At 43.4% G+C, this 26,763-nt stretch overlaps 1 protein-coding gene across 1 annotated transcript in view; it reads left to right on the forward strand.

Annotated features, from left to right (window-relative positions):
• LOC122814347 (bolA-like protein 2) overlaps nt 1-22,358 on the forward strand; it is a 52,735-nt gene extending 30,377 nt beyond the window's left edge. The window contains exon 3 of the mRNA XM_044086933.1: nt 22,259-22,358. Within this exon, the coding sequence (XP_043942868.1) occupies nt 22,259-22,358 (100 nt within the window). The remainder of the gene's footprint in view (nt 1-22,258) is intronic.
• The last annotated feature ends 4,405 nt before the right edge of the window (nt 22,359-26,763 follow it).

Below are 26,763 nucleotides of genomic sequence, written 5' to 3' on the forward strand. Positions count from 1 at the left end.
TTATCTAGAGAGTAGCTACCTGGCAGTGGCAATCTCACCAACCTCTGATACTTCATTTCTCCTCTGTGAGATGTGCTGTCCTGACTTATGCTAATGCTCAGTACTGTGTCTGATGCCTTTTTCTTCAGTATTGTGCTTTTAAGACTAATCTCAAGGCAAAAGTAACTTCAGTGCATGTTCTCTCTCTCTTACCAAAGTATTCATTTGCTATCCATTTTAAAAGTAAGCTATGCTTCTGGGAGCAACATATTTGACTATATGTTGTCAATCATTTAGTCTACCACAGAAGCGTTCTGTGATAATGCAGGCAAAAACTAGAGTATTCCTCATAAAGCATGCAGTAATGCCTGACGAGTGTGTGTTATTGGGGAAAATAATGGACAATCCCAGGGGTATTACGAGGCCTGATCCAGTAAGCTGTGACTAACCAACACTTTTTAAAAAACTAAAATTCAGCAGTTTTCTAAGCCTAGTTATCAAAGGAGATATAGCAGTGAAAATTTTAGCAGAGTATTTTCACACAAATCAAGCAAATGCCAGGGCATTTTTTTAATATTTTCAGCTCAGTAAATAGAGTCCAAATCCTAGCATAATCTTCCAGATGTTGTAAGGCTTATTTTCTTCAAACATGGGCAGGATTCCTCTGCTGCTAGTGAAAAGGCTATAAATGTGGAGATTGCACATCCTGGATATTCAAAAGAATCAACTGTTGAGATGTGTGCATACTGGTCACAGTTTTTAAATAGCAGCAAAAGCTACATAATCATTGCCAGAAGGTCAAAGCACTGATACGCAGCAAGTGGGAAGATGTGCTACAATGTCCCCACAAAACACATTCATGCAAAAAAAAAAACCCAAGCAGGAGTAGTAACTGCAGACTTAGTCCATCTATGCTTGACCTTGAAAAAACATCTTGCTTCTCTTCAAGGCTGCAGTGTCTGCCGAGTTTAAATTAATTTCTTGGAAGATGCTTTTTGGTTACCATTGCTTCAAGCAGAAAGATTTTCAACTGCAACATCTTTGTTGAGCCATCTTAATTGTATCTTTCACAAATGCAGTGTTCATTCTGTTGTACTAATCCTAAAGTTGCTACAGAAGCAACCTAAACATCCACCTTCCGTGTTCTTTCACAATTTAACAAAAATAAGCCATTTAGAAAAGAGTTGTAACTTTTTACTGTTTATGATTTAAAAAACAAAAAACTTGGATGTAGTTTCCAACTTTACTTTAACAAATTTGCTCATTCATTGATTGCATTCAGTTCAATCAATGAATGAGCAAATTTGTTAAAGTAAGTTGGAAACTACATCCAAGATTTTTGTTCAGTTGTATATTATCGCGGTGGTACGGCAGTAGTGTTGTTACCTCACAGCAAGAGGTTCTCCCGTTCGATTCTCAGCATGGCTTGGGAGTGCCTTCTGTGTGGAGTCTGCATGTCCTCCCCCCGGTTGGGTAGCGTTCGAAAGACATGCATGCTTAAATGGGCGTTCCTTCTTTGAAGGTTGGGTGTCGAGCTGGCACCTCAGAGTTTCGTAAAAATCTACTGCCAATCATTAGCAGACCGGAGTTCCACTGTGGCGATCCCTTACCGGGGAAAAGCTGAAAGACAAACAAACAGTTGTATTATGCCTTTTTATAAACTCTTCACATTGGAGGCTTATCCTGTTGTAGCTATTATAGCATTACCTTTGCTTTCTGCAGTCCAGCCATGAATGATGTTTACGCAGCAACTAAACCGGTCTTCTGTCAATACTTTTTTTGCTGTAAGTTGCATGTTGTATTTAGATCTAGGGTCTTCCTTTGGAGTCACAAGTGGTGTAATCTCATAAGGAAAACTGCCACTGACTATTTGGTACTCTGTTCTTGTGGATGGGCTCCATCTTTCCAGATAGTTATGTATTTACTCTGACTGTAGATTTTGGGAGACTTAAATGCCACTAAGATCTCTTATAGTATGGTGGAAGAGCTGTAGTAGTGTGGAAGAGTTTGTGTGCCAAGCTGATCAATGCCTGATGGCCCTAGTTCTGCATTTACTAAGGAATGGTCTTGTTCCACATGTGAGTATGTTTATAATGGTGTGCTGGCTCAGCAGGTTTTATCTTCACCTCATTAGGTCGCACGTTATTTCATGGGTACATATTTTGTCAAAGCGACTACCCATCGAACACCTATTTGCCATCGGGAGTTTGCCCCTTTCCCCCACTGTAGTGCAATCTTGGAGTTGCTATATTTAGTTGGGGGATGTAGCCCCCCACATTGCTGGGTTTTTAAATGTGGTTTTTGTGACAGTTGCTAGGTTGGATTACTTTTGTCCTGGGAAGAAATTCACTTAAATGAACATTCAGAATTAGCATTCAGTGGATTAAGTTCGACAAATAGGTGTTCGGGTAGTAACTTCGAAATGATATACACCCATTCATTATTTCATAACTTTTGAACTTTGCTTATGCTGGAATTGCAAAGGCTTATATTTGCTTAACCAGTGGTGACTGGGTTAAGATACACTTGATTTTACCTGTTCTCCCTTTGTACTGTGGCACTGCGATTTATGCACTTCTAGAAAACTGCATTTGAAGTGGTTACACAGTTTGCCATTCTTAGCGGAATTGTCATGTTATCAACGCCTGAAAATTCACAAGAGGCATCTTTTTGTGTGCATTTTTATCTGAGGTAACTATGCTTACCTTTTGCAGTCTGTACTCTAAGATATGCTGGGAATAACTGCTAAACATGTGCTTCTAAAGTATATAATGTCACAGCTTCTTTTTAATAATCTTATAAGGATGGTGCCAGCTCGCATGAAGTTTGCCATATAGTGTTGCGATGATGGAATCTGATCTGAACTTTTTACAGGATGAATGCTGATTTTAAAGTAGGATTTGGTACTATGGATGTAGCTCTAATACTAAAATATTTGAACTGTTTTTGTCTCCCATGCAGACTTTATTAGCAGGTGTGTAGTTTTACTCTTGACTCAAAGAAAAGGAAGTATTTTTCCTTTCTCTAACTGTAATAGTAAAATACCTTTCTTCGACTTGCTGATTACTGGAATATTATGCATTTTTCTTTTCCTGGCTTGTGCTTAACCAATACCCCCCCCCCAAGTTTGATATTGATCATTGATTATCCTGCTACATGTGGGAGGCTATAATTTGTACCCATGTGCAGAAGTCTGCATCTGTTTATGGTTTCCAGGTATATAAAACAATCCAACAATGTGGACACTGTCACTTTCGTGTTAGGACACGAATAAACAAATCTTTGTGGGTTCTGTTCAAGCAGCTTTGTTGCATACAAACACATTACTACTTTTGACTATTGACTCTAACAAGTAACTTGTATACAAGTAATGATTAAGATCATGCATGCTTACTCCTTAGCTGCTTCTACAAAATGGCACTAAGGTTGTGCACATGTGCGGGTTATGTATGTGCTCGTACAGCCTCGCATGCTTCCTAAAGATACAAGTACACACACTTTACACTCTGATCTACATCCTCCCTCTTTGAGAAATAGATCATACAATTGTTACGAGATAGTTTAGAATTCAGAAGTTGCAGATAATCTATAGACATGCATTAAACAATACTAAACACATGGGTATATACAAGCAAGTCCACGTTGCTGCAAATTTCACACTTGGTTTAGATATTCGTCCATATTGTGTGACATAAAATTTGGAATTGGGTTTAGCAATTGGGACAGTTTCTGCAAAATGGCTGACCTGTGGAATGGAATCACTTTCTGGAACAGAATCAGACTTTTTTGAACACATTCTGGTCTGGAAAAGGTGTCCAACTCATTCGTTGATTTAGAATTTGCATCCCAGATGCAGTGGTGTGATTGCAGTGATGATGGTTCTGTTACAGGAAGATGATGATTGCGATTCCTCCTATACTCCATCTTTCCTTCGGAATTTACCAAGTAAGATATCGGGTCGGCACAGATGCCTGTAATCTGTCCTTTTTGATCAAAACCTTTTGTTTAAATTCATACCGTCTCTCCTTCCCTCAACGGACAAAGTAGTTTACTTGATTGGTCGTAACTAGATTTCTGGATATTACGCTTCTTAAACAATTAAGTCTTGATGGTTTTAATGTTCTTCGACCTTGGGCTGCAACAAACTTGAAGAAATAGGCATAGTTCTAGTTTGCCTGGAAAGTAGTCTTTGAGCAGGTGAGCCAAGAATATCATCACAGGGTGTTTCTGAGATTAAGCAAGAATATATCTGTATTTTCATGCTTTGACCTTTCTAGCAATTGCTTTGCACTCTATACATGTCACTAGTAGTCCTGAATATCCTCAATCCAGTGGGCTAGCTGAAAGAGCAATACAAAGTCCCATTCATTTGCAAATTTCTGAAACGACTATGAGTGCCATTATCAGAAAAAAAGGTTGTGTGAACTACCACGAACTGAGAAATTATGTTTCAACTTAGTAATAACAGCATTTGAGGTTGTTTGGTAATAGATCAATCTCGAACCAATTTGAATAACAGTCTACCAAAACTTAAGTAGTGCTGATTGTTCCACTCAAAGATATCAGTTGCTACAGTAGACCAAGGTAGTTCAAGAATTGGACTTGGCTGAAGCGGTTCTCTTTGCAAATGTGATCTGGTACTATTGCATACTGAACAAGTCGAAAGAACTATCAATGTCTTTCGATTTAATGAAGGCCAAAATACTAATTCTCATGCTCTTCTCTTAGTAGATGTAGTTTCTGGGTAACCACAACATAAAATCTGGATGTATCCTTGTTGTAAGGAAGCAGGAACATCAGTTTTAGGACATTTGAAAATAGTACCATCTTCCATCAACAATTATTCTCTGTAAGGAAAATACACTTGCACTTCAGGTGATACACTAGATTGTTTTGACGGCCACCCAACATTAATATAGTGATTTGAGCTTCTGTGAAATTGGATAGGTCTGAGTATGACCTCTTAACTCATTAAGTCTAGTGGTGGAAAAATTACACACCGACATCACATCAAAGTCAAAAGTCTCTGCATCAAGCAGTTCTGTTGTATTTCAAGGAGATCGGGATTATCAGCTAGATAAAGCAATTTGCCTTTAGTGCAGACCAATTTGAAATTGTACTTTTGTAATTTGAGCATCATTCTTTGTAATCTCACTGGAACGGAATGCATAGGCTTCTTTAGAATAGTAACTAAAGGTTGATGATCAGTTTTGATCTGAATAGCTTAATCATAAATATAATCATGAAACTTGGAGCATGCAGATACTATTGCCAACAGTTCTTTTACAATTTGAGCATACTGCATCTCAGTTTGCGTTAGTGTTCTAGATGGATAGGCTTACTTGTCTGCCCTCTTTAAGTACAACTGCACCTAAGCCAAATTTGAAGCATTACAGGAAAGAATAACTGGTTTGTTCACATCATAGTATTTTAACATAGGTGGGGTGGCAATTTTCTGCTTAAGGTCTTCAAATGCTTTCTGATGATCTAACCATGACCATGCAAATTTTTCGAGTGTTAGCTCTCTTAAAGACACTGTCACCTCACTTGTCTGGTATAAATTTGCCTATATAATTGACTATACCCAGAAAACACTATAAACTTTGTACATTATCTGGCGCTGACCTCTCTAGAATAGCTACTTGCTTGGTTGGGTCTCAAGCCTGTACTCGGAAAAAAATTACCTATGTACATAACTTCTGGAAGTTTAATTTGCATTTCAGAGGATTGAGCTTTAAGTTCACTTCACGTGCTCTGTCTATAACTTTAGGTTTCTGTTGTGCTGTGCTTCACCATTGCATCCAACCAACAGATCGTCTACTATTATGACACATGGATAACATGAAGAAATTTGCTCCATTGTATGCTGAAAAACTTCACTTGCAGAATTTACTCCAAATGGCATTCTTAGGAATCTGTATCTGCCAAACAGAGTACCAAAAGTAGTCAGAAATGCGGATTTGCATTCCAGCATCACTTGCCAAAATGAACTCTCTGCATCCAAAACAGAAAATACAGTGGCATTCAGTATTAGAGCTGCAACTTCTTCAACCGTGCGCATTGGATGATGCTGTCTTTTTAATGCTTTGTTCAGGTCTCTTGGGTCAATGCATATTCTAATTTCGTCTGAGCTTTTTTTGTGAATGGCTACCATGGACGACACCCATTCCTTTGGTTCTGTGACTGGAGAAATCACACCTTCACAAACTGGAAACCAAGGAAAACCAATAAAATCCACAGAAATCAAGCTCAGATACAAGGTAAGCAAGCCAAAACACACTCTGTTAAGCTGTAATAGCACACTTTATTAACCAGCACACCACACGATCACAGTGCAGAATCAGAGTTTACCTAGGTTTCATCCATCATATAGGACTTCTTCAGAACATCTGATTGTTAAAAACCCACCCTTTTATATCTTAATAAATTAACATTTTCCCACACCAATAATTACTTAATTACCTAATAACTTTAAAAAGATAATTATTTAAAATATAAATGATTCATAAAATACATGGATTTATAAGCATAATTCATGTTCAATTATTCCTTAAGCTATAAAATGTTTCAATTTTAAAACTGGGGCAATGCTGATATATTCATTAATACCGGGAAAACTAGCGGTGTCCAACTTTAATTGCCATTCCAATTCGGCTACCTCTAGATGGGCATCTATAATTCTACCCTGTCTATCCTTATTTGTTGTATTACACAAAATTGAAAAGGATGTCCATGATACTGAGCCATATGCCTGGCTAAGGCATTTGTCATTTTCCCATTTTTTATATCTAAGTTATGTTCATATATCCTATCCTTTAGACGCCTGCTAGTTTTCCCAATATAAAATGCCGAACATGACTGGCACTTAGCCAGATATACAACATTAGAGGAACTACAATTTAAATGCCCTTTAATACCAGTATATTCACCGTTGATAGAAATTTTGGTCCCAGTAGTCATTATAAACTTACAAACATTGCACATTCCACATTTGTAATTTCCTTTTGGTCTATTACTAGCCTTATTTATGACATTTTGACTCATTTGAAATAATTCTTTAAAAGACCTATCCTTCCTAAAAACAATTTTGGGAATGTTATCCATTCTATCACTGATATTGTCAACCTGCAGTATGTTCCAATTTTTCATAATTATGCTGGTTATCCATTTAGCATCTAAATTATAGGTTGTTACAAATACTAATTTATCACCTAAGCCATCTTTAAGTGGATTAACCGTCTTCCCTTGTATATATCCACTAGTTCCAACTTCCAAAATGGCCTTATACACACCATTTTTCCTTTTAATCATTACCTCATTTCTAATATTGTCACATAATTCAAACGGATAACCTCTCTTCATAAACATCTGTAAAATAAAATTCATCTCCTCCTCAAATTCACTATCCACACTCACCATTCTGGCTGCCCTCACCATCTGTCCCTTAACTATTGATTTGTTTTGATGGTGAGGGTGCCAACTATTATAATCTAGATAGGAATTCGAAAAGGTGTGTTTTCTATAAATACCTGAAGTAATTTTTGATTCTTGCCTATTAACTGTTAACACATCCAAATATGAAATTTTCTCTGAACTATACGAAGAGAGAGAGAGAGACACTTTCAGACCCACCAGAAACTTGTTCTCCCATCCCCTAGGCAGGCATTGCAAGAATTTTCATTCCATACACCTCTGAGCTGGGTTTCTCTGATTTTAATAGGTTTTATAGTCTCTCTCTCTCTCTCTCTCTCTCTCTCTCTCTCTCTTAGTTCAGCGAAAAGATACTTGGACTTGTTAACCCATTTTCCACGTTTACTAAATCACAAGGATTTAGACCCCCTTTTTGCTCTAAAAGGATGGGTTCATTGACTTCACTGAAAATTTTAAAGGCCTTGAAGAGCACTGTTTCCTTGAAGCCCCTTTAGAACACTGGAGAAAGCTAACTTAGACTCCTTTTGAACTGGCTACTTCAGTGGAGCTTAACTTTGTATGTTATGTAGTCCAATCTCGCCTACATTCTTACCCGTGGGTTCGAAGCTGAATGTCTGCTCCGAGTCGGCCATACTTTTTAGCTCGAAATCTTTCTATTGGCTGGGCTAAGATGGTATCCCATGCTGCACTGCTCTCTATCCCCAGATCTCATCTGCTGCTCGTGTAGCTCGGACGTGGTCTCGCTCTTGGCTGTGGCTAAGTACCATTTTTCTTATATCTGAGAAGTTTTTTGCAAAAAAATCTATTTTAATAGCGATTGTGTGTGTTCTTGACTGTATTGTGGAAAAGTTGTGTTTTTCTTTATAGCGTATTCTGTGGTATCCCACTAGCTGTTTCCAACGGGCTAGGCCCATTTCAGTTAGAGGACCTAGTCTGTCCCCTTGCTTTCCTTTTGTGCTAAATCCTTCCCTTGGACTAAAACCGTTTAAATTAGAGGAATTAGTCCTCCCCCCTTGTATTTGTGTATAAAGATTGTTTGAGTTAGAGGTCTTTGTGTGTTCTGTTTGTTGTTTGGCTTGTTCCCGTGCTTGTGGCTGTTTTGGACCGTTGGTCTTTTTTGAGTAGTTGCTTGCTGTTTCTGGTAACTATGTCCAAAGATACTAAGGAGCATAAGCCCACGGGCTTCAAGAAGTGCTCCAAGTGCAGTTATAAGATATCCTTCAACGATGGGACACTCTGTGTGTACTGTCTGGGAACGATTCATCTCCAGGAATCATGTAGTTTTTGTCATGCCTTTAGCCAGCGTGTCCTTCAGGAAAGGAAGAGCAAATTGATTTTGAAGGGACTTCTGAAGCCCTCCTTTGAGGAGGGTCTGGAGAGTACTTCCAGCTTTAAGGCAAAATCTTCCAAGGCAGAAAAGCGATCCCCGGCTCCATCAGTATCCTCAGAGCCACCGGAGAAAATAGCAAAATCTTCATCAACATCCTCGGCTCCATTGTCCTCGGGGCCGCAGGAAGTGTCAGTGGTTATGGAACTTGCTTCGGCTCCAATTTTCTTGGAGCCTGTTCAGAGCTGGTCGCCTAGCATTAGGCCGGTATCTCCACCTCACAGGTCCCCTTCAGAGAGGAGGTCTCAATCTCATTCCCTATCCTCCAAATCTTCCAGGACCTTATCTGATGTGGATGTCGATAGAGTGGTGCAGAGACTTCTTCAGTCACCGGTACTGGCTAAATTGTTCTCGGCTCCGACCCAGTCAGCTCCGGAGCCGGTCCCTCAACCTACATCGATTTCTTCCTCTCCGAGCACATCTCAGCTTCGAAAGTGCTCGACTCCATGTGATGTCCCTAGGTCAGTTCCGACAGCCCCTACTGGCTTATCGGCTCCGTCAGCTCCGAACCCGTCGGCGCCATCCACGGGGTTCAGGACTCCAGATTCTTTGGTCGGACCCGAGGGAGAGGCTTTGGGACCCTTCTTGGCTCCTAGTCTCCCTCTCTGTGCTTCGGCGCGGGGAAGCCTGACTCCTGTCCTGGTTTTGGAGGCTAGTCGTTCTTCAGATCCGGGAGGACCAGCCTTCGAGGCCATGCGGAGCGCACTGGCCAGGTCGTCAGCAGCATCATACAGATCGGTCACTCTGTCCCCTACAACATCGGTGCAGGTCTCGGATTGCCAGCTATCTCTGGACAGCGGAGTCCCAAGGCCTCAGAGTACCCCCACGAGTAGTCCCCATATTTCTGAGGGCCCCTCAGAGTTTTTGCCTGAGGAGCCACCCAGAAAGAAAACGTGCAAGAGGAAGCGCATAGATTCCCAGGATGAGTCTCTCACATCAGACACCGACCACGAGGAATCGGAGGGTTCCCCTAAGTCGTCCTCTGAGTATGTTTCTTTCCCTGACATCCTAGAGATTTTGAAGCAGAGAGGTGACTGGCCATCCAAAGCCCACTCTGAAGAGGAGTCTGTCTTCCTGAAGGCCTTTGGTGCTCAGTCCTCTACCTCCTGGGTATCTTCACCCTTCGAGCTTCTGGATTTGGTTTGTCGAAGGGTGTGGGAAACCCCTGACTCTGTGGAACCAGTCTCCAGGAGACCCAATAAATTTTTGTCTGCCCCTCCTAATAAGGAATTTCTATCCAAGGGAGTCCCCGTGGATGCCATGGTGGTGGCAGCTGCCACCCAGAAAGAATTAGTTGAGACTTCTTCCACTGTCCATCCCCCTAACAAGGAGTCTAGGATTATGGACCGGTATGGGAAGTGTACCTTGTCTTCAGCAACCTTTACCTTGCGGTCACTAAATTACTTATCACACTTTGCACGGCTCCAGAGAGATCTCCTAAAGGAGCCTGGAGATACTCTCACGGGTAACGTTTCTGAGGCGGTGGCCCAGAACGTCAACGCTCAGATGTCTACCCTCAATTCTATTGCAAACTCCCCCATGAGGCTGATCTCCTACACTGCCGAAGGAGTGAGTAGGGCAGCTAGTTCAGGAGTTGCTCTTAGGAGGCAGGCCTGGATGCGCCTTTGTCATTTCGCGGAGGCCTTCAAGTCTTTATTCACCGATGCCCCGTTTGATGGTTCCTCTTTGTTCGGAACCAAGGTGAAAGACACTCTCACTAGGTGCGATCAAGAGGGAAAAACTCGGTCTGCCATAGGAGTCCATTTTTCCCTTCCCTCTAGGCCTTATCCCAAGGCCCAGAGGGGTGGAAAAATGTGGTTCAAGAAATCAGAGTTTTTTTCCTGGTGCACAAGGTGAGCCCCCCTCCAGAGGCAGGGGGGAGGGGTGGTTATTCAGGAAGACGCCGCTCTAGGGGCAGAGGAGGCCCTCGCAACTTGGGAGACCGCAAGTCCTTTTGTGGTTCTCCCTACCTCCGCTCCTGATGGAAGGGCCCGACTGTGTGTTTCCGGAGCCAGTCGGGGGTCAAATCTCATTGTACCCGGAGGCCTGGCAAGTTATCACCCAGGACCAATGGGTTCTACGAATAATTTCCAGAGGATATGTCATTCCCTTCTCGTCAAATCCCCCTCCAATCAAGAAAATCCCGGATGTTCCACCCACTCAAAGGGAAGCTTCAGAAGTTTCAAAGCTGCTAGAAAAATTAGCCATCCAGCATGTTCCCTCAGATCAGATTGGATTAGGGACTTGCTCCATATTCTTTTTGGTGCTGAAAAGGACAGGGGAACTGAGACCCATTTTGGATCTCAGCCGATTGAACACCGATGTGCAAAAGTCCAAGTTCTGAATGGTCACGTTGCAGTCTATTCTCCCATTATTGGGAAAAGAAGTGTATATGTGCTCCATCGACCTCAAGGATGCTTATTACCACATAAAGATGGACAGGGCATCCCGAAGTCACCTACGCTTCTGGCTGGGAGCCAGTCACTTTCAGTTTTGAGCCCTGCCCTTTGGTCTCACCACAGCCCCCAGGGTGTTTACCAAATGCATGGCAGTGGTGACTGCTCACTTGAGACATCAGGGATTCCAAGTGTTTCCCTACCTGGACAACTGGCTCCTTACTGCCACCACCAGGCATCTACTAGTTCAGACCAGAGACGCTACTATCAACCTATGTCAACAGTTGGGCATCACTTTGAACTGGGAAAAATCTGCCTTGTTGCCCTCGCACCGAATTAGACACTGTCCTCATGTGGGCGTTTCTACCACAGGAAAGAATAGAGTCCTACAGCAACAGGTTTACGCCTTGCTCCCTCTGAGAAGAGTGAAGCCAAGATGGGTCCTTCAGTTGTTGACTACAATGGCTGCTATGATTATGTAAGTCCCTCTGGCAAGGTTACATATGAGGCTCCTTCAGTGGCTACTCTTCGCCCAGTGGTCTTTTCACCGTCTTCCACTTTCTCACCCTATTCTACTCACAGATGGGGGAAAACAGGATCTCAGTTGGTGGCTTTGCACCGACAACCTCAATGCGGGAAAGCCCTTCGTTCCTTCATCCCTGGTTGCCACCATGACCACGGATGCCTCCCAGATGGGGTGGGGGGGCATTATCTAGGCAGGACTGTCCAAGGCACATGGCAAGAGCACAAGATGCATCTGCATATCAGTGTCCTGGAGATGAGAGCAGTGCTATTATTGTTGCAAGCACTTCAGTTTTCTTCCTCACGGGACTATTGCAATCCACTCAGACAATATGCCATTGGTGTGGTATCTGAACAAACAGGGAGAAACCAAGTCATACCCCCTTTGCAGTGAGGCCATGCGAGTGTGGCAGTGGGCAGTGTCTTCCCAACATTTTCTGGTAACAATGCACATTCCGGAGAAGTCCATTGTGATCGCAGACTGGCTAAGCACAGCTATTCTAATGCCTCACGAGTGGTCCCTGAACTGTCAAGTTGCAGAGCAGATCTTCCGCAGGTGGGGTCAGCCTTGCTGCGACCTTTTTGCCAGCCTCCTCAATGCCAAATGCAGCAGCTATTTCACTGTTATCCCCCTTCAGGGGGAGTCACCCAGGGACGCTGTAGTCCATGATTGGCCCTCCGGTCTACTGTATGCCTTCCCTCTGGTTCCCTTGCTGTCAAAGGGTCTTCAGAAAGAGCAATCCTTGGGAAGCAAAATGATTCTGATTACCCCACACTGGCCTCGTCAAATTTGGTTCCCCTTTCTCCATCCCTATCTCATGGACGCTCCTTGGATTCTGGATCTACAACCAGACTTACTGACTCGCATGTCAGGGCAGCTCCATCCCTCTCTTCGGACCCTCCGGTTGACAGCCTGGCTACTCCACTTCCATCATTAGTTGGGCTTCACCAATTTTCGCTGGAGGTGGTTCATATTCTATCTTCTCTCATAAGCCTTCGACCAGGAAGATATATTACAGCAAATGGAAGAGGTTTTCAATCTGGGCACATGCCAAAACGATTGACCCTTACACAGCTCCAATTTCATCTGTTTTAGAGTTCCTGTCTATGCTTTTTAACCAAGGTTCAGCGGCCGCAACCATTAAAGTCCAGTTGGTGGTGATTTCTACCTTTCATGTTGCAGACGAACCTAGCCTAATGGCACATAGACTCTGTAAGGCCTTCCTGAAGGGCACTTTGTTGCTTCATCCTCCAGTCTTGGAACCCGTTATGCCTTGGGACTTAAACTTTGTTCTACAGGGTCTTACTTCATCCCCCTTTGAGCCTGCAGCCACCTGTGATTTAAAATTCTTAACATGGAAGACTGTCTTTTTGGTAGCCATCACGTCAGCCAGACGTGTTTCGGAGCTTCAAGCTTTATCAATCAAAACCCCTTATTTGATTTTTCACAAGGACAGGGTTTCTCTCAGACCAAATCCCTCCTTTCTTCCCAAAGTAGCATCAGTTAGTAACCTTAACCAATCTATTGAATTGCCAGTGTTTTTTCCCCAGTTCTCAAACAAGGCAGAACTCAAATTTCATCAATTGGATTTGCACAGACAATTACATTATTATTTGCACAGAACGAAAGCCCTCAGAAAATCTGATCAGTTTGTTTCATTTTCGGAAAACAGAATTGGGTCTCCTGTTTTCAAAGTCATGTTGTCCAGGTGGATTTCCAGTTGTATTTCTTTCGTTTATACTTCAGGGGGAAGAGAATTTACCGTTCCGGGTGAAGGCTCACTCTACCCGGTCTGCATCTACAGTTTTTCAGGCCAGATTGTCTATGGATGATATTTGTGCTGCAGCTACTTGGGCATCTCCTCACACCTTTGTTACTCATTACAAGTTAGATGTGGTATCTAGGGGCAGGTCTTCCTTTAGTTCCACAGTGCTCAGGAGTATTTTCTATTGAGCCTCCCAGGATTTACATATGAGGCTCCTTCAGTGGCTACCCACGGGTAAGAATGTAGGCGAGATTGGACTACATAACATCAAGAAGTTATGTACTCACCATAACGTTCGATGTATGTAGTCCATCTCTCCTCACATTCTTACTTACCCCCCCTCCTTCCCCCGTCCTGGAGGATCTGGAGGTTAGGCCTGGTTTCAGAGTTCCCTTCATTCTTGGTTTGCCTTTCCTTAGGTGGTGTTATGCATGAAGAATGAGTGCTGGTGCTCGCAGCAAAGTAGATCTGGGGATAGAGAGCAGTGCAGCATGGGATACCATCTTAGCCCAGCCAATAGAAAGACTTCGAGCTAAAAAGTATGGCCGAGTCAGTGCCAACATTTGGCTCCGAACCCATGGGTAAGAATGTGAGGCGAGATGGACTACATGCATCAAATGTTATGGTGAGTACATAACTTCTTGTTTCTTAACTCACTCTCTCACTCAACTCAGGAGGAGGATTTCTGAGATTTGTGCCATTTTAGATTAACCTCCTTATCTGGCCCTCAATAAAAACCAAGTTACCCTTTAAACTAATTTGTTGCTTGTGCTGAAAGTGGCATCCAAGTTCTGCCTTAGTTGGCCCGAATACCAGAGACTTAGTATTTCTGCGTCAGTTGCTGTCACTCCAGGTCTGATGTCAGGTCATCAGGGGTATAAAAACAGGCAGCCGACTCAATTACATCAGTCTTTCGTGCCGAGGAGCCCGAAGCAGAAGGAGTTTGCATGAGTGCCGGTTGGCCGCTACCTGAGTTTTCATTATCGAATTGAATTATCCTGAAGTCTTCTAAAGCTAAGTACCCCATTGGGGATCCTTTTGTCTTGCTCTAAACGATGTCAGAAAAAGTTAACAATGTTCTTGCCTGTGGAAAGCAAATACCACACCGAGATTTTCATTCTTACTGCATCACCTGTTTAGGTCCAGACCACAACGTTCCTCGCTGTCGGTTTTGTGCCTTGTTCAAAGCCCAAACTATTCGTCGTCAGGCCCTTATTGTCACTAAATACTTTCATTCTCTATCTCCGTATTCCAAAATAACTTTGGTAAGCCATCCGACTACCGATCTACTGAAAAAACATAAGGATAAAGACGGAGACTGACCGCACAGGTCCAGAACTGCCGACAACGCTTCCATTAAGCTAGTCAACAGTTCACCTGTACTGCTTGAGGTGCTTTCTCAGCCCCTGTTACTTGCTTCTATGGATTCGCAGGCCCCTACCAAGACTCGTTTGGAGTCCAGTATGCCGCAAGAATCTTCTTCGGAACCTGTGGATGTCTCTACCTTGGATGGGCCCGGAACTGTTGAGCATGCACCGGCTTCTGAGGAAGTTCTTCGCACTATCGATATTCGACACAAACCAACTTCTTTCGTGTCTTCAGTTTTGTCTAAAACTGCCAATTTTCTAAGGCCAAGAGTATGTGCTACACCTAAAAAAACGACAAACCAAACTCCTGCATCTGCTTCCTTGCCACAACATCAAATGCTTAAAATGGCAGAAGACCTTATTATATTGATTAGGGGAAGGCAGCCTTCCCCTGCTAAGAGAAAGAGACCTGTCCCCAGCAGTTTTAACAGACCAAGAGTCCGACAACTCTGAGGCATCTGATTATGAAGACGTGCCTATATCTGCTTATGAGGATTCAGATGCAGAGGAATCTATTCCCTCTGCTTCTCCTCCAGAAGGTTTTTCTTTTGTTGAAACCTTACATACTTTAACAGAGCATTTCCACTGGGAAAGCCAAGACTATCCTCAGTCCAAAAAAAGACTCCAGAGAATTTCTAGATTTGCCACAACATAAGCCTTTAGCAATAACCCCAGTCCTGGATGTTTATGGAATCCAGTTTAACTCCTGATACTTTACCCCCTGCTCTGTAGTACCTGTCTGGTTTCCTATGAGTTCCTGACTCTCACAAATTCCTTTTCAAAATTCCTATTGCTGGCCCAGAGGTAATCTCCCAGGGGCCTAAAGGTATCAAAACAACTGCAGCTAAGAATCCCACTCCTTCATACAGGGATTCCAGAGCTTTAGACAGATGGGGTAAGAAAGTATACACCTCTGCAACTCTCGCCATTAGGGCATGGAATTGCCCGTTTCACATGCTGAACTACCAACAACATATTATGGAACTTATTAAGCAAAAAATAGCTACCTTTACAGACTGTGCAGACAATAAAGAATTACAAGAGCTTATGCATTCTGCAAGCCAAGTCAGCAAGCGTACATTGCAGTGTGGCTTTGACGCCCTAGAAGTATCTTGCAGGGCAGCAGTCATTGGTTTTGTACTGAAAAGGCATGCTTGGCTTAAGGAGCAGACCTTGCCAGACCATGTCAAATCAAAATTACTAGACACTCTTTTGAATAAGGGAAATCTGTTTGGCACCAAAGCAGAAGAGTTTCTTAAAAAGATGGAAGAAAAAGCTAAATCTATGCAGACAGTCAAAGATTTCTTGCCAGTACAGCCTCCTAGATTCAGTAGGCATTGCCCCTCAAAACAATGTTCCTTTCCAGCCCCCTCAAGGACATCTCAAACTAGACCTGGGGGAAACCGATCCCTCCAGACTACAGTCTCAGGGTATGCAGAGATCTAAGAAATGGAGTGCCTCCCACTTCAAAACAGGGAGTGCTAAGCCACCCTCTTATGGGAAGAATTCCCAATGACTTCTCAACTCCACTCCCCACCTCTACCCAACTGCTTGTGCCCCTAGGAGGAAAACTTGCTCATCATGCAGAAAACTGGACTTCCATCACCAAAGACCGATGGGTCCTCAACATTGTATCCCAGGGGTACAAATTTTGCTTCCACTCACTGCCAACCCCAAAAGGGTTCCCAGACCTTCCTCCAAACCAGAGGGCAGAGGCACAAAACCAAGTTCAATCCCTGCTCTCTAAGGGCAATTTAACATGTTCCTGTGGAACAGATAAGTCAAGGGTTCTATTCCAGACTTTTCCTGGTACCCAGAAAAGAGGGTACTTGGTACCCAATCCTAGATCTTTACATTCTAAACACCTTCCTGGTGGTACCAAAATTCAAAATGCTCACCCTGCAGCAGCTTCTTCCTATGCTGGCCAAAGATGCCTTGGTTAGCTACCCTAGACTTAAAAGAAGCCTATCTGCACATCCCTATAAGGGACTCGTGCAGGAAATATCTTCGCTTCAGGGCAGGATCTATGCAGTATCGGTTCTCTGCACTTCCCTTTGGCTTATCCACTGCTCCCAGAGTATTCACAAAATGCCTGGCTCCAGCCATTACCTACTGCAGACAGAGAAAAATTCAAATTTACCCGTACTTGGACGACTGCCTGATTCAGGCAGACAGTCCGGAAATGCTGTTGCAGCACCTGACATTTTGTAAAAAAAACCTTATAACCTCCCTGGGGTACGCCATCAACAAAAAGAAATCTAAACTAGTCCCCAGTCAAAAGATTATATTCCTTGGAGCAAGCTTGGACGCAGCATCCCAGATGGCATTCCTTACACCAGAAAAACAAGCCTATCTGACAGACTACTTCAGTCAAATGGCTACCAGAACCCAGCTATCTGCAAGGAAAATCCTGCAGGCCCTAGGGTTCATGGCCTCATGCATCCTACTAATTCCATATGCCAGACTGCGTACGAGGAAACTTCAGTGGTACTTAAAAAGTCTTTGGTGCCAACATTCTCAGGACCTGGAAACCTTCATTCCTATCATATCTTGTCTAAAGACAGAGTTTCTTTGGTGGGCAGCAGCATGCAACCACAACAAGGAACTACCCTTTACTCAACCCTATGCCACCCAGACCCTAACCACAGATGCATCAGACTATGCCTGGGGGGCACACCTGGATGACAAGTGCATTCAAAGCCACTGGAGCCCAAGTCAAATTCATCTGCACATAAACCAAAAAGCGATGCTAGCTGTGCAGCATGCTCTAACAGCTTTCAGATCCCTACTTTCACCAGGACCCCTACTAATAAAAACAGACAACACCACAGTTATGTGGTACATCAATAAGCAGGGGGGAACACTCTCTTACCCACTCTGCAGGCTAGCCATGGTCTTGTGGAACACGGCCTTGGCCATGCAGGACCATCCGCAAGCTCAATTCCTGCCAGGCAAACAAAACTCACTGGCAGTCAACTTGAGCAGAAATCTCCTAGACCCACACGAGTGGCAATTGGAGCCCAGCACCTTCAGCCTTCTGATTTAGAAATGGGGACCCCAGAGGTGGATCTCTTTGCCTCCCCCTGCAATCACCAGCTAAGCAAATTCTGCACCAGGACACCTCACAGCAGGGCCCAGAAAGTGGATGCCCTATCCTTCCAGTGGGTAAACTCTCAATCTATGCATTTCCCCCTCTGCCCCTTCTCTCAACAATATTGCTCGAGATAAGATAGGGCAGACCAAGGACAATTCTGGTTGCCCTGGATGGGCCACACCAGTACTGGTACCCACTCCTGCGCAGCCTGTCACCAGTACCACCCTGGCACCTACCCCAGAGCCCCACCCTGCTCACTCAGCAGTGGGGATATCCGCAACTGCAAACCCAAAATCTTGCAGCCTGGCTTATTCCTTGAATTCTCACCCAGTAACCAGCCTAAGCAAACCGGTACTGGACGTCATTCTTGAAGCTAGAAGACCAGTACAAGGTAATCCTTTGCTGATAAGTGGAAAAGGTATTGCTGCTGGATTCAATCTAAAGCAGAGGACACAACTCTTCCCTCCCTACCTCTAATCTTGGATTACTTAGCAGATCTACTCCACAGAGGCCTATCCTTTCCCTCCTTTAAGATCCATATCTCTGCCATCTCGGCTCATTACAACTCTGTGCCGCCCCTATTCTCTCACCCTCTCATCAAACAGTTTCTGAGAGGGGCAAACAACTTAAGGCCACCAAGGAGAGCACCCACCCCTGCTTGGGACCTTAACTTTGTACTGGAAAACCTCACACTGCCCCCTTTTGAGCCTGCAGCATCAGCAGACTTAAAATTACTCTCTTAGAAAACAGCATTGCTCCTGGCCATCACTTCAGTGAGAAGAGTGCCTGAGCTACAAGCACTTATGGCAGTGGACCCCTTCATTATTTTTCATGCTGACAGGGTCTCCCTCAGGACTAATCATTCCTTTATGCCCAAAGTGGTGTCCGGTGTGGCTCTCAACCAATCTATCCATTTGCCAACCTTATTCCCTAATCCTCAAAGTAAAGGGGAAAGGATCTTACCCTCCTTGGATGTGCACAGACCGCTCAGATCCTACCTGGAAAGGACTAAGCCCTTCACGAAGTCTAACCAGTTGCAACTCAGTTTTTCACAAAGGGTAGAGGGTAAGGCCATTTCAAAACCGACAGTTTCCAAATGGATAGCACAATGTATCCATTTCTGCTACAAACACCATGGGAAACCAACCCCTCAGGGGATCAGAACACATTCCACTAGGCAACTTCTACCTCTATAGCATTCCTCAGGGGAGTTCCTACCAGGGACATTCTGGAGGCTGCTACCTGAAGCCTTGTACACACATTCACCATGCAGGACCACCTGCCTATATTTTCCAAATCCAGGGTGGATTGGAATCAATCCAAGTGCGATGACTGCAACAGTGAAACACGAAGAACATAGTGCAGTTGTGTACACTTACCGTAAATGTAGATGTTAGAGTGTATTCACTGTTGCAGTCCTGCTTTCCCTCCCTTCAGCCCCCTTCTCTCTCTCTCTCTCTCTCTCTCTCTCTCTCTCTCTCTCTCTCTCTCTCTCTCTCTCTCTCTCTCACTCTCTCTGTCTCTCTCTCTCTCTCTCTCTCTCTCTCTCTCTCTCTCTCTCTCTCTCTCTCTCTCTGTGTCTCTCTCTCTCTCTCTCTCTCTGTCTCTCTCTCTCTCTCTCTCTCTCTCTCTCTCTCTCTCTCTCTCTGTCTCTCTCTCTCTCTCTCTCTCTCTCTCTCTCTCTCTCTCTCTCTCACTCTCTCTCTCTCACTCTCTCTCTCTCTCTCTCTCTCTCTCTCTCTCTCTCTCTCTCTCTCTCTCTCTCTCTCTCTCTCTCTCTGTCTCTCTCTCTGTCTCTGTCTCTCTCTCTCTCTCTGTCTCTCTACTCACCCCTTGCAGGGGTATTGGTATTTACTTTTTACTGGTGGAGATTTTTTCCACCATCTCTCTCTCTTGGGGGGCTCCTGACATTTGGGGCAAGAAACACTGATGTAATGGCGTTGGCTGCCTGTTGCCTGTTTTTATACCCCTAATGACCTGATGTCAGACTTGGAGCGACAGCAACCGATGCAGAAATACTAAGTCTCTGGTATTCGGGTTGACTGAGGGCTACCTGCAGGCAGATAACCCAAGTGTGATGACTGCAACAGTGAATACACTAACATCTACATTTATGGTAAGTGTCCACAACTGCACTTTGTCTCCCCTAAACTCTCTGAACATCCAGCCTTTTTCTTCAGTTTGGACATATGAATGTGAAACTCTGTAGCCATCACAGCATCTGCAAGCCTAATTATATCAGTGAGGAAAAGCAATACTGTTGGATAAGCCAACTGAAACTTCAAGTTCTTTAATCTACACTGTCATAATCTCATGAATGTGAGTTATTATTCAATTTAAAAGGCAAAACAATGTAAAATATATCCTCATACCTAAGTAACAGCCTTGCCCAGGCTTCCAATATTGCAAAGATGTTCCTTTTAATATACTATGAATAATAGAGCCCCTATATTTCTGAGGACAAGCGCCTGCTAAACCAATGTGTGTTAAAAACTCTTTTGTGCACATTCCAGTTTTCACAGAATCCCTTCTAAGCTTCTGGTACATTTGGCTAACTTATTCTGCACATATGCCAAACAGACCAAAATCGGAACAACTTCCTTATTGTCCATCTCTATTTAGTTTTCTTCATCAAACATTAACCTCTATCTGGTTTAGCAACAAATGCTGCCATTTTCTTCTTGAGCTCTGTGGCCTTCTCCGTTAGTGCCCTGTTTTTCAGCTGCAAAGATAGTTTGACACATGACTGGTTGTCAAGTATCACATTCTCTTCAGTTTCGCTGGTATCCAAAGTTGGTACAAAGTTTGTCAGTTTCCTATTTATTTTTTGCAGCTCTGTTAAAGATATTCTAGCTCTTTGTGAATGTTGAGTTAGTAACGTCTATCCTTCATTTGCATTAATGGTCTTATTTCGGTTTTATATAAATCAGCGGTACATACAGAAACTGACAGCGTACTCAGTTATTCCCTGTTCAATTTCACCCATTTGTATGCCGAAAAACCTTAATGAGCTACAAAAACTGCTGTTAATCACCAGTTTCATTGAAAGAAAGAGCAACTGATGGAAACCAATTTCCATGGAAAACCACGAGACCTATACACAAGTACTTTTTATATTGCTTGATGTAACACAGATTTGAGCAAGTCTGCATCCCCATAGCCTGTGTAGACAATGTGGCCCTCTGGGAGGCAGGATATCTCTCCCTGTTCTGTAGGCCCTTCTTATAAACGGTGAGGATTCACCAGGCATGGTATACACTAATGAAGCTTAAGGTAAAACTGAAATGCCTCAATGAGGGAGAAAGTCCTTTGCTTTGTGTGTAACTGGGAAGCATTACATCTACTCTAGGATGAGGAGAATTTTGGACCTTACGTAAACTTCAGCCTAAGTTGCTATTGTAAAGTTATCCGAACTATTAGGAAAACAAATTTCAATTGTGAAGATTATCTTTTTACATGTCCAAATGTGCCAACCTGTCTGTCCCAAAAGCATACAACACATAAATGGTACTGAGAATAAAAATGTGTACTACTGCTGCACATCGTAAACTGCTGTCCTCTCTTATTTCAAATGACCATGTATCAACACTTTTGGAGTACACAGAGGCTTTGTGAGCTAAAGTGAATAGCAGATTTGTATAGTATGTGGAATTGGAGGTGTACATAGTGTCAAACTAACGACATAAGCTGTATTTTAACATAGAAGTCAAGTATTTACCCAGCAGGCTGTAGCACGTGACGGAGCCGATAGTAGAATCAGATTTGGCATATCATTGTCAATGATAACGTGCGAGATACAGAGGCAAGTTCAAATGTAGGAGTAATTGTGTAGTGGATGGTAGCTAACTGTATACATTACTGTTCGAACCCAATTCTAATTTTTTTTCTTGTGATCTAATTTCTTTGCTAACCATAATACTATATAAGAAACTACATGTGTTTAGTTCAGAACAATGTATTGGTATCAGTTATCCATTTACACTAATGTGCAGAATGCTAACAATACATGTTTGTTTCAATTGTATGTTGTCATTGTGATTTAATGCTTGTACCTCTTTCTGTATTGTAACCCTATTTAGATCTTGAATCATGGCTAAAAATGGCCACTGCACCAGTCCACCCACCTGGTTGACAGATATTAGTTAATAGTAATAATGTTTATTCAACACTGTCTAAAATAGGGTTAGTGGGCAATGCCAACTTTCTCTTATATAAGCATGATTGTTTAGTTTGTGGTGGTAATAATGGCATTCAAAACTGTTTTAAACCTTGTTGCTTCGAAACATTTAATTACTTAATATGTTCTTCCTTTGCAGGTTGGTAAATAATTGTTTAGCAGAAGAATTGAAAGAAATCCATGCTTTTGAACAGAAAACACTAACTCCAGAGCAATGGGAGAAGGAAAAGCAGAAATGAGAAATGCTGTGGGACTAAGATTGCACTCCTTCAGTTAAAGCTGAAAAAACAGTGGAAGAAATCTTCAGTAGAAGTTACAAAAGTTTAGATAGCTTAATTTTTTTATATTGTGTTCCATAAATGTCTGATGTAAATTTTCCTTTTGTTAATTAATGATTTGGCTAAGATAGAATATGACTGCAGTGATTCTCGTTGGAGTCTCCTGTACTCCATTTGGGATAAAACATGTTAAAATGACCCATTGGAAAAGAGTGAGCTAGAGTAATTGTTTGCCTTGGCGCTGCCTGGAGTCCTTCATTACCTTCAGAAGATGCTGCTTATTGGAATCAAAGATGGCACTGATAATCACAGGGCATTAGAAATGGCTGTTGGGACTGGTTTCGAAGTGTCTGTCTGCAGCAATAATCATGAACTATGAGCAAGTTCTTTACACCTAGCAAATAAAGTACTTAACATTTGTTTTTACTGAAACTGGGGAATTTTGTCTCGTCTCCCAACACTGTGTCATCACCATTGTTTTAATTCTGATTCAGTCGGCCCACATATCCGGGAAAAAAATAGGTTATTTGGAGTAGGATATCAACCCACCTTCCTGCCTTTCTGATTTATAATTCCAGGACTATTGTAATTTTTGGAATGGGGGTTGTAAAATTCAGTGAAATGCATTTTCAGCAGACTGGTAGTAAAATGCACATTAATGATTTGTTCACTACAAACCAAAACATAAAACTGACATCCAGAACACTTATTTTAAATTTGCAGCAACATCCACATCAGTGGAGTATTGACACTTCATTTCTCCTTTTGGACAGTGATTAACCATGCTAAGAGTGTGTTGCTAGATTAAATATTGATTTGTCTAATTCAAAATATGACTGTAGTACTTTTTGCTGAGGTCTCCATTCCAGTATTTATCATGGACCTGAAATTAAAAGTCAGTAGGTAATCTGCAGGGATGCTATCTGTGTGGAATCTGCATGCTTTCCCCTGTGTCCATGTGGTTTTCTCAAATGCTGCAAGTTGGATTAGGGACTCTTAAGTTGTCCGTAAGTTTGAGTGTGTGCTTATGTGGTGTGGAAGAAAGACCTGGCAGCGTGCTTCCATTTACCCCCCCCCCCTTTGCTTTGAAAATTCTGTGGGGTCACTAGGGGTCAGATGCTACTCGTAACAAAGAAAGGGGTGATAGTAGGAGAGTTATAGCAAAATACTGCATATCCATTTAGAGAGAAAAGTCCATCTCTGTTGTACCATTAAATGGATTGATGTCCTTCAAGAATGCAACTGCAGTCATAACATATGGGTTTTCCTGCCTCAGGCAGCCCTCGGTCGGCCGGATTCCAAAGTCTGGGTCCGACGTCGACTGATGTCGCATTTCTCTCCGACGTCAGAGCGGCTGGAGTATATAAGCATCAGCCGATGCCATCTTCTTCAGTCTTTCTTGCCGCGCGGTGCCCAAAGCAGAAGCAGTTTGCAAGTGCCGGTCGGTCAGCTCCTGTATTCTTCAAAACCGAAGTCATCAAAAAAGCTAAGTACCCCGTTGGGGACCTTTTCTTGCCTCAGCCGATGTCAGAAATTACTGAAAAAGTAAATAATTGTTTGTCTTGTGGTAAACAAATACCTCATAAGGATTTCCACTCTTACTGCCTCCCTTGCCTTGGCCCAGACCACGATGTCTCGGCCTGTGCCGCCTGTGCTCGCTTCAATAAGCGCACTCTCAGGCGCCGGGCGGAGTTCGCTGAAGACTTTTTCGGGGAAAAATTTGATTATACAATGCCATCGGAACAGCCGACAACGCAGACTCCTAAGAAACAAAAAGACCGGGATCGACATCCTCGGCCCGCGTCTTCCACCAACACCACGCCAAAACTAACCACGAGTGCCCCGGTTCCCTCTGAGGCGGTTATTCCACCGCTCCAAACCGAAGACACCGCATTACCGATACCTCCGATACCAGAGGCCACTCCGACGCCAGTTATTGATTTTCCTCCAGATACTGAAACCGAGGAAATGCCCGAGACCATTGCTGTTGATAAGGTCACTCTGCACATGGAGCGGCTAGGCCTCCCATGTCTATCAAGGCCTACACACGTGCTAAGGCAGCCAGCAAGTCCAAGCATCTTACTGCTAAAACCTTACCTCAGCCTACTCCTGAAACTCGAATCATGTCTATGGCCGCAGATTTAATTTCCCTGATCAGAGGTTCCCAGGCCCATCCTGAGAGAGGATCCCAGCCTCCTCCTGATAAGAGGCCCAGGGTTGAACCCTCTGACCCTCTTCCTTCAGATGAAGATTCTGAGGACTCTGTTCACTCCGAAAGCCAGGAAGAGCCCTTCCAGACCTATGAGGATTCAGATGCAGAGGACTCCATTCCCTCGGCCTTTCCTCCTGAGGATATTTCTTTTGGGGAAGTTCTGCATTCCATGAGGGAGCATTTTAAGTGGCAAGGCCAGGAATATTCAGATTCCAGAAAGCGCCTTCGAACCTTCCTTAAAAAAGCCCCAACACAGACCCTTAGCTATACCTCCTGTGCTTGATGATTTATACTCTGACTCCAGTGTTACCCCTGATACTCTTCCTCCTGCTCCTGTCAAGCCTGACAGATACTATAGGGTCCCAGAAACCCATTCTCATTTCTTTAGGGCCCATGCTGTTGATTTAGAAACAATTTCCCAGGGGCCTAAAGGGGTTTCAGCTACCACCTCCAAAAACCCTTTGCCTTCCGACAGGGAAGCAAGGTCCTTAGAGAGATGGGGGAAGAAGGTTTACACCTCCACTACTTTATCCATGAGAGCTCTCAATTGTCTCTTTCACATGTTTCAATATCAGGATTTCCTGTTAGATGATTTACAGAAAAGATTGGCCTCTCCTGAACCTTTAGATAGGAAGTCTTTGCAGGAGGCTGTGCATAATTCTCAGCAGGTTAGCAATCACTTTCTACAGTGTGGATATGATGCATTGGAGGCTTCATGTAGGGCAGCTATGACAGGGGCGGTCATTCGTAGACATGCATGGTTAAAAGAACAACCTTTACCAGATCATGTTAAGGCAAAACTTCTTGACGCACCCTTGGAAAAGAACAAGCTTTTTGGTGCTAATGCTAAAGATGTGTTAAAGTCCATTGAGGAAAAAGTCAGTCAGTTCAGACAGTCAAAGATTTCCTGCAGGTTCAGCCACCCAGATTCAGCAGGAACTGGCCTTCTAAAAACTGGTCCTTTCCTAATCCTGAAAGATTTCAAAGGGGCAAAAACAGGCGTGCCTGAGGAAGAGGGCAATACAGAGGATCCTACAGGGGACAACAATGGCAACCAGCAAACCAAAGAAGTGACACAGGGGTTTCTCCTGCCCCGCAGGGACAATCTCAATGACTTTCCTCTAGTTCCGCTGACCAAGGAGCAAACAGAAGCTCCTTTGGGCGGAAAGTTATCTTTGTTTTCAAAAAATTGGCACAAACTGACAAAAGACAAATGGATTTTGGACATTATAGACCACGGTTACAGGTTCCATTTTCATACCTTGCCAAGAAAACAAGGCATGCCAAACCTTCCACAAAATCAGAGGGCAGAGGCTATCAAGCAAATTTCTCTGCTTGCTCAGATCAAAGCAATAGAAAAGTTCCACAACAAGAACAAGGTCAGGGTTTTATTCAAGACTGTTCCTTGTTCTAAGAAAAGAAACTCAATGGAGACCAATACTGGACTTGTCCGCTTTAAACACTTTTCTCATAGTACCAAAGTTCAAAATGCTGACTCTACAGCAACTCCTTCCCATGCTGGGCAAGGGGTCTTGGCTGATTACTCTGGACCTCAAGGAGGCATACCTGCATGTCCCTATCAGACACAGCTGCAGAAGATACCTCAGATTTCTTGCAGGGCCAGAGCATTATCAATTCTCAGCATTGCCATTTGGCTTATCTACTGTGCCCAGAGTATTCACGAAATGCCTGGCATCAGTAATTGCTCATTGCAGGCTCCAGGGGATTCAAATCTACCCGTACCTGGATGATTGCCTCATACAAGCGGACAACAAACTAACCTTGACAAAAAACTTGAATTATGTCATACACTTGCTACAGGCTCTGGGATACACAGTCAACTTTCAAAAGTCAAGACTTCAGCCATCCCAGCAAATAACCTTCTTAGGAGCCAAACTAGACACAGCCTCTCAAATGGCTTACCTGACAGAAGACAAGCAAAAGAAGTTAACTCATTACTTCAAAAGTTTAGCAAAGCTCACCCAGATGACTGCAAGGAGTTTCCTACAGGCCCTGGGTTACATGATATCCTGCATTCTCCTGGTTCCACTAGCAAGACTACACATGAGAAAGCTTCAATGGTACGTAAAAAGCTTATGGTCTCAACACAGCAACAACCTAGAAGCAACTATTCCACTCATTCCATGTCTTCAA

The sequence above is a fragment of the Protopterus annectens genome, chromosome 10.part0, assembly GCF_019279795.1.
Source record: "Protopterus annectens isolate FY-2018-M chromosome 10.part0, PAN1.0, whole genome shotgun sequence".
In the NCBI taxonomy this organism is placed as follows: Eukaryota; Metazoa; Chordata; order Ceratodontiformes; family Protopteridae; genus Protopterus; species Protopterus annectens.